Source organism: Crinia signifera, chromosome 1, assembly GCF_055691185.1.
Source record: "Crinia signifera chromosome 1, ASM5569118v1, whole genome shotgun sequence".
Taxonomy (NCBI): Eukaryota; Metazoa; Chordata; class Amphibia; order Anura; family Myobatrachidae; genus Crinia; species Crinia signifera.
In genome coordinates, this window is record NC_139217.1 from 457,469,795 (window position 1) to 457,487,016 (window position 17,222).

Genomic DNA, 17,222 nt, shown 5'->3' on the forward strand with positions numbered 1-17,222 from the left:
GTGGATTGCCGTGCACTGGGGACTGTCACTGGGAGACAGGAGGCCGGCAGAGATGACGTCTGGACCGCAAGCTGAACCTGCGGAGGCACTTAGCCGGTAAGAAAGTCTGTCTGACAGCTCGGATCGTGACAGCACTTCCCCCTTTAAGGGTGGCCCCAGGACACCTTTTAGGCTTGCGGGGAAACTTGGAGTGGAACGCCCGGATGAGTCTGGGAGCATGGACATCGATGGCATTGGTCCATGATCGCTCTTCGGGGCCGTAGCCCTTCCAATCGATCAGATATTGCAGACGACCATATCGGATGCGAGAGTCCAAGATTTTACTGACCTCATATTCTGTTCCACGCTGGGTGCAAACCTTAGGAGCCTTGGGGAGCTTGGAATGAAAGCGATTCAGAACCAGCGGCTTGAGCAGCGAAATGTGGAATGTAGCTGGCACTTTCAAATAGGGCGGCAACTTGAGCTTGTAAGCTACTGGATTGACGACTCGCTCAACTGGGAAAGGACCAATATATCGGGGAGCGAACTTCATCGATGGCACTCTCAATCGAAGATTCTTGGTTGACAACCAGACACGATCTCCTGGACGGAGGGCTGGCACAGCTCTGCGTTTCCTGTCGGCAAATTTTTTGTACCTGCTTGAAGCCTTCAGAAGTGAAGAACGAATGAGCTTCCAGGATTTGACGAACTGCCGGATGGTCGTGTCGACCGCTGGAACAGAGGACACAGGTTGCAGAGTGAAGTCAGGAACTCGAGGATGAAACCCATAATTGGCAAGGAATGGAGTGACATTTGATGAAGAATGATATTGGTTATTATGGCAGAACTCTGCCCATGGAAGGAGTTGAGCCCAGTCATCTTGGGAAGAAGAGACATATGTGCGGAGAAATGCTTCAAGGTCCTGATTCACCCTCTCCGTTTGGCCATTGGTTTGAGGGTGGTAGGCTGTGGAAAACTTTAACTTGATTTGAAGCAGGGAGCACAGGCTTCGCCAGAACTTGGCTACGAATTGGACTCCTCTATCGGAGATGATTTCAAAAGGCAGCCCATGAAGCTTGAATATCTCTTTGATGAAGAGCTGGGACAGCTTGGAAGCTGACGGAAGACCGCTGAGGGGAACGAAGTGAGCCATCTTGGTGAACCGGTCAACAATCACCCAGATGGTGGTGAACTTGTCAGACTCTGGAAGATCAGTTACAAAGTCCATAGAGATATGCGTCCAAGGACGATGTGGCACTGACAGTGGCATCAATTGCCCAGGAGGAGACTGACGACTGGTCTTGTGCTGAGCACATTTAGCACAAGAGGAAACAAAGTCCTGTACATCCTGTTTGAGGGACAGCCACCAGTAGGACCTGGTGATAAACTCGTAAGTTTTCTGAATGCCTGCATGGCCAGCGAATTTTGAAGAATGCGCCCAACAGAGCAACTTCTTTCTTAGAGCTGGCTTTACATATCTTTTCCCTGTAGAGGGCGTGAGATTTGAAACTCTCGTTGCGGAGAAGGCCACTGGATCAATAATAAAATGTTGATGTGTGGACTTAGACTCACTTTCTTGCTCCCATGAGCGGGAAAGGGCATCAGCTTTTTGGTTTTGTGTCCCTGGACAGAACGACAGCTTGAAACGGAACCTGGAAAAGAAAAGTGTCCATCTGGCTTGACGGGGATTTAAACATTGAGCAGACTTGAGATACAGAAGATTCTTATGGTCTGTGATAATTGTGATCTCATGAACAGCGCCCTCTAGAAGATATCTCCATTCTTCTAATGCCAACTTGATGGCGAGGAGCTCTTGGTCACCGATGGCATAGTTACGCTCTGCAGGCAGGAACTTACGGGAGTAGAACCCACAGGGATGAAGACGACCATCGGGCGCTTTCTGCGAGAGGACTGCCCCAACACCCACGGAGGAGGCATCAACCTCGAGAATAAAGGGCAAGGTGGTATCAGGTTGTCTTAAAACAGGAGCGGAAGTGAACCTCTGTTTCAACAGATGGAAGGCTTCGATGGCTTCTGCCGGCCACTTCGCTGGATTAGACCCCTTTTTCGTTAAGGCAGTGATGGGAGCCACAATAGACGAGAAATTACGAATGAATTTTCTGTAATAATTGGCAAAACCCAGGAAACGTTGAATACCTTTCAGCGAAGAGGGAATTGGCCAATCTTGGATGGCCTGCAGTTTTCCTGGATCCATTTGAAGACCAGAACCGGAGACAATGTACCCTAGGAAGGGTATAGACTTCACCTCGAAGACACACTTCTCCAGTTTACAGTAGAGATGATTTGCTCGCAGCCGGGACAGAACCTCTTTGACCCAATAACGATGTTCTGTGATGTTATTGGCGTAGATTAAAATGTCATCGAGATATACAACTACATGACGATACAGAATGTCCCGAAAAATCTCATTGACATAGTGCTGGAACACGGCTGGGGCATTGCTGAGCCCGAAGGGAATGAAGAGGTACTCATAGTGGCCGTCTCTGGTATTAAACGCCGTCTTCCACTCGTCGCCCTCTCGTATGCGGATGAGATTATATGCACCCCTCAGGTCGAGTTTCGTGAAGATGGTTGCACCGCTGACACGGTCAAACAGCTCGGTGATGAGGGGCAGCGGATATCGGTTCTTTACTGTAATGTCATTGAGGCCGCGATAATCAATGCAGGGACGTAGGCCTCCATCCTTCTTCTTTACGAAGAAGAACCCTGCGCCAGCAGGAGAAGTCGAAGGACGGATGAATCCCTTTGCCAGATTTTCCTTGATGTAATTGGTCATGGCTTGAGTCTCTGGAAGAGAGAGAGGATAAGTTCTACCTCTGGGTGGTTCTTTGCCTGGGATAAGGTCGATAGGGCAATCCCACGGTCTGTGAGGAGGTAGGACATCAGCGCCAGACTTGCTGAATACATCTGAGTACTCTTGGTAGGGAAGAGGCGGAAGGTCTGCTGCATCGGCTGAAGAATGACGAGCTGGGAGTACCTTTTGGAGACAGGTACCGGAGCAGGAAGGATCCCAGGAAAGGATTTCCGATGTCTTCCAATCAAGACGAAGATTGTGAAGACGGAGCCAGGGTAAACCCAGAACCAGAGCATGAGTGGCTCGGGGTAAAACCAGGAAGGACAAAAGTTCAGTGTGCAGGACTCCCACTTTTTCTGTAAGTGGCAAAGTTCTGCGGGAGACTGTCGCATCAGGAATCCTACTGCCATCCACAGCAGTAAGGAAGACAGTCTTGGAAAGACTTTCAGTGGGTAACCCCCACTTGCGGACCAGTTCTGCAGTAACGAAGTTGCCAGCGGCACCGGAATCAAGAAGTGCGGAGACAGTCTTGAAATGCTGACCAACTTGTAGGGAAACTGGAAGGACACAATCAGTTGCTGATGGAGAGGACTTAATTACTCCTAGCCTACCCTCTCCTTGACGGGCTAGGAGGAGGAGTTTTCCTGACGCTTTGGGCATGCAGAAATTTGATGTGCAGGATCGGCACAATACAGGCAGAGCTGTGCCAACCGTCGACGTCGACGTTCTCCTGGAGACAAACGGAAACGGTTTATCTCCATTGGTTCTTCTTTGGAATGGACCGCAGGAGCAGTGGGTAAAGAAGGCGGAGGAGTTGGCACTTTAACTGGAGCGCTCTTGTGACGTTCTACAGCCCTTTCTCGGAAGCGTAGGTCTACTTTGATACACAATGATATAAGGTCATTTAGACCTGAGGGTAAGTCTCTGGTAGCGAGTTCATCCTTAATATGATCGGATAGGCCATGCCAGAAAGCTGCGTATAAGGCCCCATCACACCAGGAGAGTTCAGACGCCAGAATCTGGAACTGGACCAGATATTGCCCGACGGAGCGGGATCCCTGTCTGAGACGGAGGAGTTCAGTGGAGGCAGATGCTGATCGCCCAGGCTCATCGAATATACGCCGGAATGTTGACACGAAGTCCTTGTAGTTGGACAGGATGGCATCAGATCTTTCCCATAAGGGAGACGCCCATTCTAACGCTGCTCCACACAGGAGGGAGATGATGTAGGCGATCTTGACCCTTTCAGTAGGGAAGTTGCTGGGTTGCAGCTCGAAGTGAATCTCACACTGATTGAGAAAACCTCGACAGGTCTTGGGGTTCCCATCATACTTGGTGGGGACAGAGAGATGAAGGCGAGGTGCAGCAGCCATTACAGGAGGATGAACTGGACTTGGAAGTTCTCTGACAGGCTCAGGGCCACTGAGAGTGGTCTGTAGCTTATCCAGCCGGGAAGACAGATCTTGCAGACAATGAATCACTTGGCTCTGCGCAGCCTCTTGCTGATCCAAGCGAACAGCCAGTTGCTGTACAGGGCTGGGTGGAGATGCTTGGTTTGCGGCTGGATCCATTTGGCTAGTGCTTACTGTCACACCAGGGGGGCTCAGTCGACGAGACTGAGACCTCTGGTGGGGACCTGGACCGGTGAGGTTGGAGAGGACCCTTGCGCATGGAGGGCGCGACAGTGCACCCAGAGCCAATAAGCAGTCAGAGGTAAAATACAACCGGAGTTTATTTGCAGATGGTTGTAATATAAACAGACAGTAAAGTATGCAGGAGAAATAACAGAGTTCATGCAGATTGCAATACTTTACAGATGTGATGTGATGTGGGATCGATGGTGGAACATCGGATGTGAAGACTGTGGGTCCGGAATGACGGACGGAAGACTTGAGCTTGACTGTGGGTCCGGAATGACGGACGGAAGCTTGGCTTGGAGATCCGGAATATCGGACTATCGATGATGATGTGGGAACATCGGATTCGGGTATCGGATATGGAAGGAGACTGTGGGTCCGGAATGACGGACGGGAGATGACTGTGGGTCCGGAATGACGGACGGAAGCAGGAGATCCGGAATATCGGACTAGCGATGAAACATCGATGGTGGATGATGCTGGAGCATCGGAAGGACCAGAGTCCCGGAGCTAGGCTTGGTCGCTGGGCTGAGAGGCAGGATCACAGGCGGTGGAATAACCTGGACTTCACAGGAGATGGAACAATCTGGAACACACTGCAGCATGGAAAACAACACCAGCAGAGAAATACACTTGCACGGAGACAAGGACAGCTGACCATACACTGGAGACAACTGAAGCACTAGTAATGGTTCTGAGAGCTCCCAGCATACTTATCCCCACTGGGTGGCCAGGATTGGCCGAGGAAGTATGACAGGGAGATCAGAACCAACAGGATTGGACAGCACAGACATGTGACTGGAAAGAACATGGCAGCCCCCATGTCTGCTATGGCGGGAAAGTGTGTTTGTGCACACCATGCTGGATACTGGGAGCAATGGCGGCGGACAGGTGGATTGCCGTGCACTGGGGACTGTCACTGGGAGACAGGAGGCCGGCAGAGATGACGTCTGGACCGCAAGCTGAACCTGCGGAGGCACTTAGCCGGTAAGAAAGTCTGTCTGACAGCTCGGATCGTGACACACAATAGCCACGTCCAAAACGGCTTTTTTGCCCTCGGCACCAACAAAGCCAAGATCCCAGTCCTTTCGGTCCTTCCGACCCCAGGGGAGGCCCAGGGGTCAGCCTTCTTCGAGAGCTCAGCCCTCTGCAAAGCACTTCGGCCTCCAAGCCAAAGCAGTCCCGGGCAGGACGCCGTCAGGCCCCTAAGCAGACAGACAAGCCCGCAGCATGAGGGGGAGGCGGCTCACCAGGGCTTACCGGTGGGCGGTCGCCTGTTGTCATTTGCCGAGATATGGCAAGCCACATCCACCGACAGGTGGGTGAACACCATAATTGCTCAGGGATACTCCCTCTCCTTTCAGGGTCGCCCTCCAGCTCGGTTCTTCACAACAGGCACCCCCTTAGACCCGGAGAAAGCAAGGGCATTGTCCGGCTCTGTAAGCTCCCTGCTAACAGCAGGGGTGATAATACAGGTCCCGCCTTCTCAGCGAGGGACAGGTTTCTACTCAAGCCTGTTCCTGGTAGGGAAGCCGGACGGATCTTACAGACCCATCCTCAATCTAAAGGGACTAAACGAGTATCTCAAAGTGCCCAGGTTCAGGATGGAGTCTCTCAGGTCCATCCTTCAGGCCCTGGAGCCAGGGGACTTCCTAGCATCCCTGGACATCCAGGATGCTTACCTGCATGTGCCAATAAGGGCAGACAGCCAGCGCTTCCTCCGTTTCGCGATCAGGGACTGCCACTACCAGTTTGTTGCACTGGCTTTCGGATTATCAACAGCCCCGAGAATCTTTACAAAGATCATGGCTGTAATGGCAGCAGCACTCAGGACCCAGGGGGTACGTCTGTTGCCATATCTGGACGACCTCCTGATCTTAGCCCAGTCCCAAGAGACACTCCAAAGGTATCTCAAGCTCACAGTGTCCCTCCTTCAGAGGCACGGGTGGCTCATAAACTGGAGGAAGTGCACCACAACCCCATCTCAAAGGATGGTGCACCTGGGAGCCTTGATAGACACCAGGGCCCAAAAGGTCTTCCTTCCGGAGGACAAAAGAGTGGCTCTAAGAGTTCTTCTACAGCTCTTTCTGAAACAGCGCAGGGTCTCAGTGCATCAATGCATGAAGGTCCTAGGAAAGCTGGTGTCATGCTTCGACATGGCAGAATTTGCCCAGTTCCACTCCCGTCAGCTCCAGAGGGAGATGCTAGGCCACTGGAACCGCTCCAGAGCAAACCTGAAAACACAGACCTTTGTTCTATCCAGGCAGACCCGCCTATCCCTAAATTGGTGGATTATTCCACACAACCTACAAAAGGGGCGCCAGTTTGTCTTCCCCCAATGGATGATCCTGACAACGGACGCCAGCCTCAGAGGTTGGGGGGCGGTCCTGTCAGAACACTCCTTCCAGGGACGGTGGTCAGGGGAAGAAGCAAAACTCCCTATAAACATACTAGAGCTAAGGGTGATCCTCAAGGCTCTACAGAGTGCAGGACCACTGGTTCACTCCAGACCAGTGAAGATTCAGTCAGACAATGCCACAGCGGTGGCATATGTCAATCACCAGGGAGGGACCAGGAGTTCGGCGGCAATGAAGGAGGTATCCTCGATCCTCAGTTGGGCAGAACGCCATCTGATGGCCTTATCAGCGGTCCACATTCCCGGGGTCCAGAATTGGGAGGCCGACTTTTTAAGTCGGCAAGACATCCAGTCAGGAGAATGGGCTCTCCACGAAGAAGTCTTCCAGGAGCTGGTTGCCAGGTGGGGACTCCCACAAATAGATCTCATGGCCTCGAGATCAAACAAAAAGCTCCAGTGTTACGGGGCTCGCACCAGAGATCCACAAGCTTGCCTAGTGGATGCGCTCTCAGCCCCATGGCCATTCTCCCTAATTTACATATTCCCTCCAGTAGCCCTTCTTCCAAGAATCATCAGGCGCCTCAAGCAGGAGCAAGCCACAGCAATTCTTCTGGCTCCCAATTGGCCTCAAAGGGCCTGGTACACAGACCTTCAGGATATGTCCATTCAACCTCCTTGGATTCTACCAGCCCGTCCAGACTTGCTGTCACAAGGACCATGCCTTCACCCCAACCTGCACAGCCTCTCCTTGACGGCGTGGCTCTTGAGACGGAAGTTCTAAGAGCAAAAGGGTTCTCCTTACCGGTCATTAAGACCATGATCGCGGCAAGAAAACCAGCCTCCTCCAGAGTCTATTATAGAGTATGGAATGCTTTTTTCGGCTGGTGCGCTGAAAGAAACCTCCCCCCGCGGGAGTTTAGTTTAGCCAGAATCCTGGCCTTTTTACAAACAGGCCTCGATTTAGGCCTCAAACTATCTTCTTTAAAGGTTCAGGTGTCGGCCCTTTCAATACTGTTCCAAAGGAAACTGGCCACACGGATGGCAGTCCGTACATTCCTGCAGGGGGTCCTCCACATTCAGCCCCCCTTTACCCCCCCAATCCAACCATGGGATCTAACCGTGGTTTTATCGGCTCTACAACATCCCCCGTTTGAACCGCTTGAGTCGATAGATCTCAGATGGCTAACATGGAAGGTTGTTTTTCTGTTAGCAATAGCCTCGGCCAGGCGAGTTTCAGACCTATCAGCCCTGTCACATGCTTCTCCTTATTTAGTGTTCCATCCGGACAGGGCAGTTTTGCGGACCCGTAGGGAGTTCCTACCAAAAGTTGTGTCCAAGTTCCATATTAATCAGGACATTGTTGTACCTGCGTTTTCTCCGTTGGAAGACTCTTTGGAATTTTTTTCTCTAGATGTTGTGAGATCTCTGAAAGTCTATGTTTCCAGAACACAAAGCATTCGTAAGACTGAGACGTTGTTTGTCTTATATGATGCTAACAAGCGAGGTTGGCCTGCAACAAAGCAAACGTTGGCTCGCTGGCTGCGGTTAACAATCAAGCAGGCTTATTTATCCTCAAATAAGCCAGTCCCTTCTTCCATCAGGGCCCACTCCACCCGTTCGGTTGGGGCTAGTTGGGCAGCTCACCAGGGAGCCTCTGCAGAACAGTTGTGTCGCGCAGCCACTTGGTCTTCACCACATACTTTTATCAAATTTTACCAATTCGACACGTTCGCCTCAGCAGACTCTGCTTTTGGGCGCCGTGTCCTCAGTGCAGCTCAGGTGCGTCCCCTCCCGTAAAGGGATAGCTTTGGGACGTCCCACTGTCCCAGTGACCACCATTGGTATGATAGAAAAAAGGGGATTTTGGTCCTACCTGTAAAATCCTTTTTTCTGAATCCATGGTGGACACTGGGCGCCCACCCTAACGCACTAATCTGCAATGAGTGGGTATATACGTCACTCTCTGGAACCTTACACTTCCATGGTAGCTAGGTTTCCTTTTTTCTTTTCTCTTCCTCTTCCTGTTCCTTGCGGATAAGCTGTTGAACAAACTGAAGCCTGTAGGGGGCGTGGAGGAGGAGGAGCCTGGGCTGCACAAAAACATTGTCAATCTTCTTGGTGCCTGTAGCTGAAGCTCCACCCACACCCCACTGTCCCAGTGTCCACCATGGATTCAGAAAAAAGGATTTTACAGGTAGGACCAAAATCCCCTTTTTTTTTTAGTGGTTGCTGCCAACTTAATAAGTAGTTTCCTGATATCTGGCGTGAGTCTTTTTTGCTCTTGTGGTGAGTGTATATACCCCAGAATACCCATATTTTTCGAGATTGTAAAATCTATATGTAAAATCTAATGTATTCTTGTACTTCTATCCACAGGGTCTGTACCATTGTGCATGACCACATGCAGTGTATTAGGTCTGCATTGATAGTGTTCATTCTAGCACCCGCTATCTTAGAAAATCCATGCAGTTCCTCTTCCCTGCCTGGGGTGTCGCTGTCTGCTGTAGTGTTTCTAGCACAGTGTGGTCTGTATATCAGCACTGATATGCAAACCAGACCTGTGATAGAAGCACTACAGCAGACAGCGACACCCCAGGCAGGGAAGAGGAACTGCATGGATTTTCAAAGATAGCGGGTGCTAAAATGAACACTAATTGGGATCTTTACATTTATAACAATTATCGTTTGTGGCCTTTCCAATTAGTTTTTTAAGTTTCGGTGTGTAATAAACTCTGTGTAATAGTTTCGCCATTTGAGACTTGTGTGACTTTGACGTCTTTCCCCCTGCAGACTGACCGCCGATGGGAGGAGCCCTCACACGCTGCGATTAACCCTTCGCCAGTTCTCGCCAACCAATAAATATTTCAACAGGGAAAGCCGCCAGTGTCCTATTCCGATGCACGTGGTCCAGAACTTGGGCAGCGGTAAGGGTTTGCTGCATAAAACGTGTTCTGTCCATGTACAATGTAATGAGCTATTTTAAACATTGCAGCAATTACACTTGGGAAATATACAGTGCACTTAGTGGGCCATGGGGGAGATGTATTAAGCCTGGTGAAGCCAATCAGCTCCCAACTGTTATTTTGCAAACCCAGCCTGTAACTTGACAGTTAGGAGCTGATTGGCTGCTGCATTATCACTCCAGTAGGAAGGTGTTATTAAAATGTTGCCAACTAAGCAAGGGAATCGGGACTTGTTCAGTTCCAACTTTTCCACAACCATCTACAAATCCGGCTCTACTTCCTAGAAATCCAGAACAGTTGGTAGTTATCTTGCTGGGTATAGAGTCGATTTATGAGGTCCAGGAGACAAAACACGGAGCTTTCCCTTCCTGTAAGTGTGGCAAAAAAGTACTGAGTGATTAGGTGCGCACAACACAAAAGCAGCCAATAAAACAGTTTTAAGGTGTCATTCAACAACCACCAGATATGAACAAATGGGCAAACAAAGGTTAAAAACTGTTAAAAGTGGCGCTGATGCTGTTCCCAAATAAAAAAGTCTGTGTTTTTAAACACCAAATAGTCACACGAATAAGAGTCACTGGATTATCACCAGACAGGTTTCCACAATTGGTATATTCCTCAATAGATCAATTCTCCAATAGCGAGGTCCTCCCAAGTTATATGAAATGACACAGAGGCAAAAGATAGTGCATAACTTTTGAGACATACAATTTTTAATAAGGATGTGCACTTACAATTTTGCAGAGTTAAAAGGCATATAGATAAAAAGCTCAGGGCAAGGCTGGGGTGCGGAGAAGATGGTCCAAGTCACAGAATTCCACCAGGTCCGGAAGCTGGAGACTTGTGTATCAACACACACAGCGTCCGTGAGAATAAATTAGGCAAGACACGCCAAATGCATTTCGGACACTAGGTCCTTCCTCAGTAGCGTGTCATCTACCTGGACTTTACTTCCTTATATACGGTGTGCAATCAGGGACAAATTGCAGGCCGTTTTTTAGTTTAGAAAATGGCCGTGCGTTTCACCTATTCATTGCGATGCGTTCCATACGTCACATGGCCACCGGAAGAGTACTTCCGCGTATCTATGTGTTTTACAAATGGCCGTGCGTTCCACCATATGTCCCGATGCGTTCCAAGAAGCGCTTTGGGACGCAGAGGAAATAAAACATATTTAAATGGTGAATTCTGCATGTACTATACAGGTGGAACAGCTAGACATAATTCATACAATAATAAAAGCAAATGTCAATTCCGTTTGGATAGAGACAGAGAATTTCGTAAAATAGGTCAATTAATAAAACCAAATTAAAAAGGTCATTTCATAAAACCCCTTAAAAAACTGGAAAAGATGGTCAGGGAGTACAAATAAAAACACACTAATAGTGTGTGTACATAAAAAACATCAAAAACATGTATAACAGTATAAAAACATCTTATATAGCAAAAAATATATATATAGCAGCACTTGGAGATTCACAATAAATATAGCAGCAGTAAATAAGTTTTATGTGCAAAAAGAGTATATAGCAGCATGAAATAAATCTTTTTAGGACAGAAAATGTTTAAGTTCAAATTCTCCGTTTAACCCCTCGGGTACGAGGGTATTTAAGCGGTAGATCCATTTCATTTCTGTCTGTGCTAATCTCTTATCTAGATCTCTTGTGCGCCATCGTGGGGTAATTAGTTGAATTCCCCAAAAATTAATAAGACAACACTCATCAGATTTGTGTTCTTTTTTGAAATGTTCCGAGAGAGTGTGAGTTAGTAATCCCTTACGGATATTGTATACATGTTCAGCAAGTCTGACCTTCAATTGGCGGCTTGTTCTTCCTACATAAAAAAGGTGACATGAGCACTCTAACAAATAAATAATGTTTTTAGAATGACAAGTTATGAACTCGTTAATTTTATATTTTTTATTCTTAACCTCAAACTCAGTCATTTTGCGATGGATGCTCTTTACAGATTTACACATGAGGCAATCGCCACAGCGATGAAAACCCTTTGTTCTAATGCTGTGTCTTGGGCTCACATCAATTGTGCTTTTTACCAAATGGTTTTTAAGTGAAGGTGCTCTTCTATAAATAAAAATAGGCTTGTCTGGAATTATATTGCCCAAAATAGGGTCTTGCTTTATCATGTGCCAATTTTTCTTAAAAACCTTCTCGATTTTTGAATGTAGTTGATTAAATTGGGAGACGAAGGCCCATTGAAATCTATCATCTGTGGCATCTTTAGGTGGTTTCTCTTTTAACAGGTCACCTCTTTCCACACTATCTATTTTATTTTTCGCTAATTTCAAGATATCGGAGGAATATCCTTTCGCCACCAGTCTCCCAGAAACTTCTTCTATCTGTTCATGGCATACCTCTATATTAGAACAATTACGTTTTATATGGGTAAACTGGCCAAAGGGAATACCTTTCAACCAATTAGCGTGGTGTTGGCTGGTTGTTTCTATATACCCGTTGGAGTCCGTGGGTTTTCTGAAAGTTTTTGTATTGACCTTCCCATTTTCAATATAGATAGTAAGGTCTAAAAACGAAATTTCCACGGGACTGGTAATAAAAGTCAGATTAATGGAAAATTCATTACAATTAAGAGCATTACAAAAAGTTAAAAGGCTCTCCTGACCATCTCTCCACACAAAGAACACGTCATCAATAAAACGTTGCCAGAGCACCAGACCCGCCCCCAGAATGCCCCCCTGCCATATCCTAAGATGTTCCCAATAGGACATGAACAGGTTGGCATAACTGGGTGCGAATCTGGTACCCATAGCAGTCCCAACACACTGCAGGTAAAAGCTCCTATCATGATAAAAGTAATTATTAGACAGTATAAAATCAATCCCCTCCAGGATGAAATTTTTTAAGTTAGTATTTAACGGGGACAGATTTAAAAAGAAGGAGACGGCTTGTAGGCCTTGTTCTTTTTGTATTATTGTGTAAAGGGTACTTACGTCGGCACTACACAGAATGTCTCCTTCACGCCATTCATATTGATCAAGATTGCGGAGTAAATTACCTGTATCTTTTAAGTATGCCTTTGTGTTTGACACTAGTGGCTGTAAAAAATAATCCACAAAGGCGGAAAGATTACTGGTTAGACTATTGCAGCCCGATACAATAGGCCTCCCTGGGGGGTTTACAGCATCTTTGTGAACTTTAGGGAGTATGTATAGGGATGGTACGGATGGTTCTGATATGTTTAAAAAATCAAATTCTTTTTTGGTGATGACATTGTTTGTTAGGGCTTGGTTGGTCAGTTCTAACAAAGCTTTACTGATTCGCATCGTAGGATCACTTTTCAGTTTTTGTATGTGTTGTCTTTAGTGAGTTGTCTATTTATCTCTTCCATATACAACTCTTTTTTCATCACAACCACACCACCGCCCTTGTCGGCAGGTTTTATGATTACCGATTTGTCATTTTTAAGGACTTCCAAGGATTCAAATTCTTTTTTCGTCAAATTGCATTTTTTACCATACTTGGAGTCACCTTTATTTAAAATTGTATTAATTTAATCCATAACCACTTTGTTAAAACAATCTAAAAAACTCCCCCTGCAGTGTGTTGGATAAAAAGTAGAAACAGGTTTAAAAGGTGTTGCAACACTGGACGAAGGTATCAACAGTATCTCTCGATTCAAAAAACCTTTTGATAGTCAGTTTTCGAATAAATTTTTGTATATCTAAAAAGAGATCAAAACTGTTGGGTTTGAAAGAGGGTGCGAATTTTAAACCCTTCTGTAAAATTTTAATTGACCTATTTTACGAAATTCTCTGTCTCTATCCAAACAGAATTGACATTTGCTTTTATTATTGTATGAATTATGTCTAGCTGTTCCACCTGTATAGTACATGCAGAATTCACCATTTAAATATGTTTTATTTCCTCTGCGTCCCAAAGCGCTTCTTGGAACGCATCGGGACATATGGTGGAACGCACGGCCATTTGTAAAACACATAGATACGCGGAAGTACTCTTCCGGTGGCCATGTGACGTATGGAACGCATCGCAATGAATAGGTGAAACGCACGGCCATTTTCTAAACTAAAAAACGGCCTGCAATTTGTCCCTGATTGCACACCGTATATAAGGAAGTAAAGTCCAGGTAGATGACACGCTACTGAGGAAGGACCTAGTGTCCGAAATGCATTTGGCGTGTCTTGCCTAATTTATTCTCACGGACGCTGTGTGTGTTGATACACAAGTCTCCAGCTTACCCCAGCTTCCGGACCTGGTGGAATTCTGTGACTTGGACCATCTTCTCCGCACCCCAGCCTTGCCCTGAGCTTTTTATCTATATGCCTTTTAACTCTGCAAAATTGTAAGTGCACATCCTTATTAAAAATTGTATGTCTCAAAAGTTATGCACTATCTTTTGCCTCTGTGTCATTTCATATAACTTGGGAGGACCTCGCTATTGGAGAATTGATCTATTGAGGAATATACCAATTGTGGAAACCTGTCTGGTGATAATCCAGTGACTCTTATTCGTGTGACTATTTGGTGTTTAAAAACACAGACTTTTTTATTTGGGAACAGCATCAGCGCCACTTTTAACAGTTTTTAACCTTTGTTTGCCCCTTCCTGTAAGTGTAGCAGAGTGTTCTACATGTGCCATTCAGCGGATTTATTTTTTTCTTAAATCTTCAACTGTAGAATGTTCCACTGTGTTGTCTCCTCTGATGGACTTGCTCATGAAACTCTTCGAGAAGATGATTGACGTCAAGTTACCTTTCCACCTAACTCTCCTGAATGTTTGCTTCTCCAACCTCAAAGCATCGAAGTCCTCAAACTCCTCCTCCCGAAACTCTATTGGGTTTTACCTGAGTCAGAAGAAGGAGTCAGCAAGTCAGGACAGCACGAGAAGCCAGGTAGGTTGGCCGCTAAAATGTGTAGTAGTAGAAGACTTTCTCTACTTCCAGGTTATATATATATATATATATATATATATATATATATATATATATAGATATAGATATATATATATATATATATATATATATAGATATATTCCTAATACATAATCACTGTTACAAGTCTGCACAGGGGAAAATTATTTCTGTTCACATATGGATTTTGTAAGCAGGGGCCCTCCCACCTCTATGTCGGTTTGTTACTAACCAGTTTGTTTTATCACTATTTCCAATCGTAGCGCAACACAATATTCTGAACTACATAAGAAATTGTAAATGAATAATTTTCCTGTACATGATCTATATGGTCCACTCAGCTGTATTCAATTCAGAATTTTAAATTTACCAAATTTACTTTTAACAACCAGTGGCAGATTTTACCTTTGGGTTGCAAGACTGCAGCCCCCAGGAAAAATCCGCCACCCAGCTCAATGTCAGTGAAGCGAGATACAGTCTGTGATTGACTGACAATGACTCCTGTTGGAAGACCTTCCTGTCATTAAGAGACACTACAGGCAGTCCCATTGTTTGTGGTATTGATGTCCCACTCAGAGGACTCCGACAGGGGGCGCGCAACGAAGCCCCTTGCAGCCCTCGCCACCTATTCTTTTTCCCTCTCTGGGGGTTGCTTATTGTAGGACGCCACACTACAATTTAGATTTCAGTTTGAACACTCCCCACCCAAATCTAAATCTCTCTGCCTATTAGATCTGCCCCACCTGCAGTGCAGCATGTTTTTTTTCCACTTGCATGCTTTTTTGCTTTGCTAACAAAACCTGCATCAGTACCTGATTCAGATATATACGCAAATTCCATTGCAGCTACTATACAGTACGCAGCAGCTGTGTGAAAATAAGCAAATGTCGCAGCTGCCGGGATTTGTAATGTGTTTCAGTGGCCAAACATAACACCATCACCACCTACAGTAGTTACTGACCACAAACATTTCTTGCCTGTCAGAGAATGCTGTTCCTCCATCTATATTACTGAATAAAGAAAATTACATATAATTTACCTTTAGGTGAACCGGTGAAATGCAATCCATGTTTTATTTTGTTTGCTTCCTAAGGTGCCCAGCGTGCAAGTAAAACAGAATAATCCTCCGTTTACTGCATTCCTGGCTAGCTCTTCGTCTGCTGCGGAGTCGGATCCTCCTGCATCACCATTATTACTTGGGGACATAGACATGGATGTGTTCAGTCAGCTTCCTGAGGACATCAGGAGAGAAATCCTCAGCAGCCCGCATACTGGAAGGAGGCACAAAAGCAGCCAGACAGCAGCCTCTAAGGGGGGAATACGGCATTTCTTTACTAAGGCAAATACAGGAGGTCCTGACTGTTCTGGGGCTCACTCTCTGTCTAAAGAGACAGACTACGTGTGTAACAGCCCAGGCAGTGCTAGTGATGTACACCCCAGGTCAGCTGTCAGCTCTCCCTCTTATTTACCAAACAGGCCCTGCACCGCTGACCTATCTGTACAGGACCAGTCCGCCGACAGGGACGTAGGGGCGGCCATGGACTGTGACGATTCTGGTGACTTCAAAGCCGTACCTCCATTTCCTAAAAGCATCGATCTGAGTGTATACTCGCAGCTGCCGGTGGAGCTGCAGAAAGAACTTATGACTGAGTGGAAAAACCAAAAACTCACTCCCAAACTCTCAGTCAAGAAGTCTCACGAGAAACCAAAAAACACCAAAGGCCAAAGGTCACATGCTGCACCCCAACAGCCGAACAGTTTGCTGAAGTATTTCAAACCGGGGTAGATGCAGTACCCTGTTCTAGCTTGTATAGACCCCAAACGTAATGTTTATGCTTGGTAATAGAAAGTAAATGGTTAAATCTGTTTTAAAACAATGTACTTTCAAAATGCCATAGCGCTAATATTAAAGTTCTGTAAACATTTGTACTATAAAGACAATCACATTTGTAAAATTGGTCGGTTCTGTTCTGAGTGATAAATGGTCAGAAAATAGGTAACATAGGTAATAGGTAAAAACGCAAATTGGTCCCATTGTGTGGGTAGCTGGATGGCAGGTGGACAATGTCTGGGTCGACACATCCTGATCAAATCGGGATTGAATCTAACGGCGCCGTGTACACATTCGATTTTGAGTAAATAGTACAGATCTGTACTATATAGTCTTGCCTAGGGAAGCCAATCCCGGGGCATTTTTTCAATCCCGGAATTCGGGATTGAAAAATGCCCGATCCCCGGGATCCCGGGATTGGCTTCCCTACTATTAAAAACCCACCTCGGCCGCCCCGCATATTTACTTACAGATGCGTGGGTCGGCCGGGTGGGTGGGCGAGCCGGGGTGATGGAGACCGGGCTGGTCCACTGGTGGCATGGTGGTGTGCCGGCAGGTCCGCTGCTGGGTGGACGGGCTGGTCCGGTGACAGGACGGCTGGGCAGGCTGGTCCGGGGACAGGGCGGCTGGGCAGGCTGGAACAGTATGGAGGCAGACAGCCTGTGCGGCCTGCGCAGCGTGACCTCTGACGTCGTCACGCTGCGCAGAGCCACGCTGCCCGGGACGGGAGAAGCCGGG

At 46.8% G+C, this 17,222-nt stretch overlaps 1 protein-coding gene across 1 annotated transcript in view; it reads left to right on the plus strand.

The window, feature by feature from the left end:
• POLI (DNA polymerase iota) overlaps positions 1 to 16,611 on the plus strand; it is a 40,761-nt gene extending 24,150 nt beyond the window's left edge. Inside the window, exons 8-10 of the mRNA XM_083155202.1 lie at positions 9,578 to 9,711; positions 14,421 to 14,635; positions 15,747 to 16,611. Of these exons, the coding sequence (XP_083011328.1) occupies positions 9,578 to 9,711; positions 14,421 to 14,635; positions 15,747 to 16,439 (1,042 nt within the window). The 3' untranslated portion in view covers positions 16,440 to 16,611. The remainder of the gene's footprint in view (positions 1 to 9,577; positions 9,712 to 14,420; positions 14,636 to 15,746) is intronic.
• Positions 16,612 to 17,222: the final 611 nt, after the last annotated feature.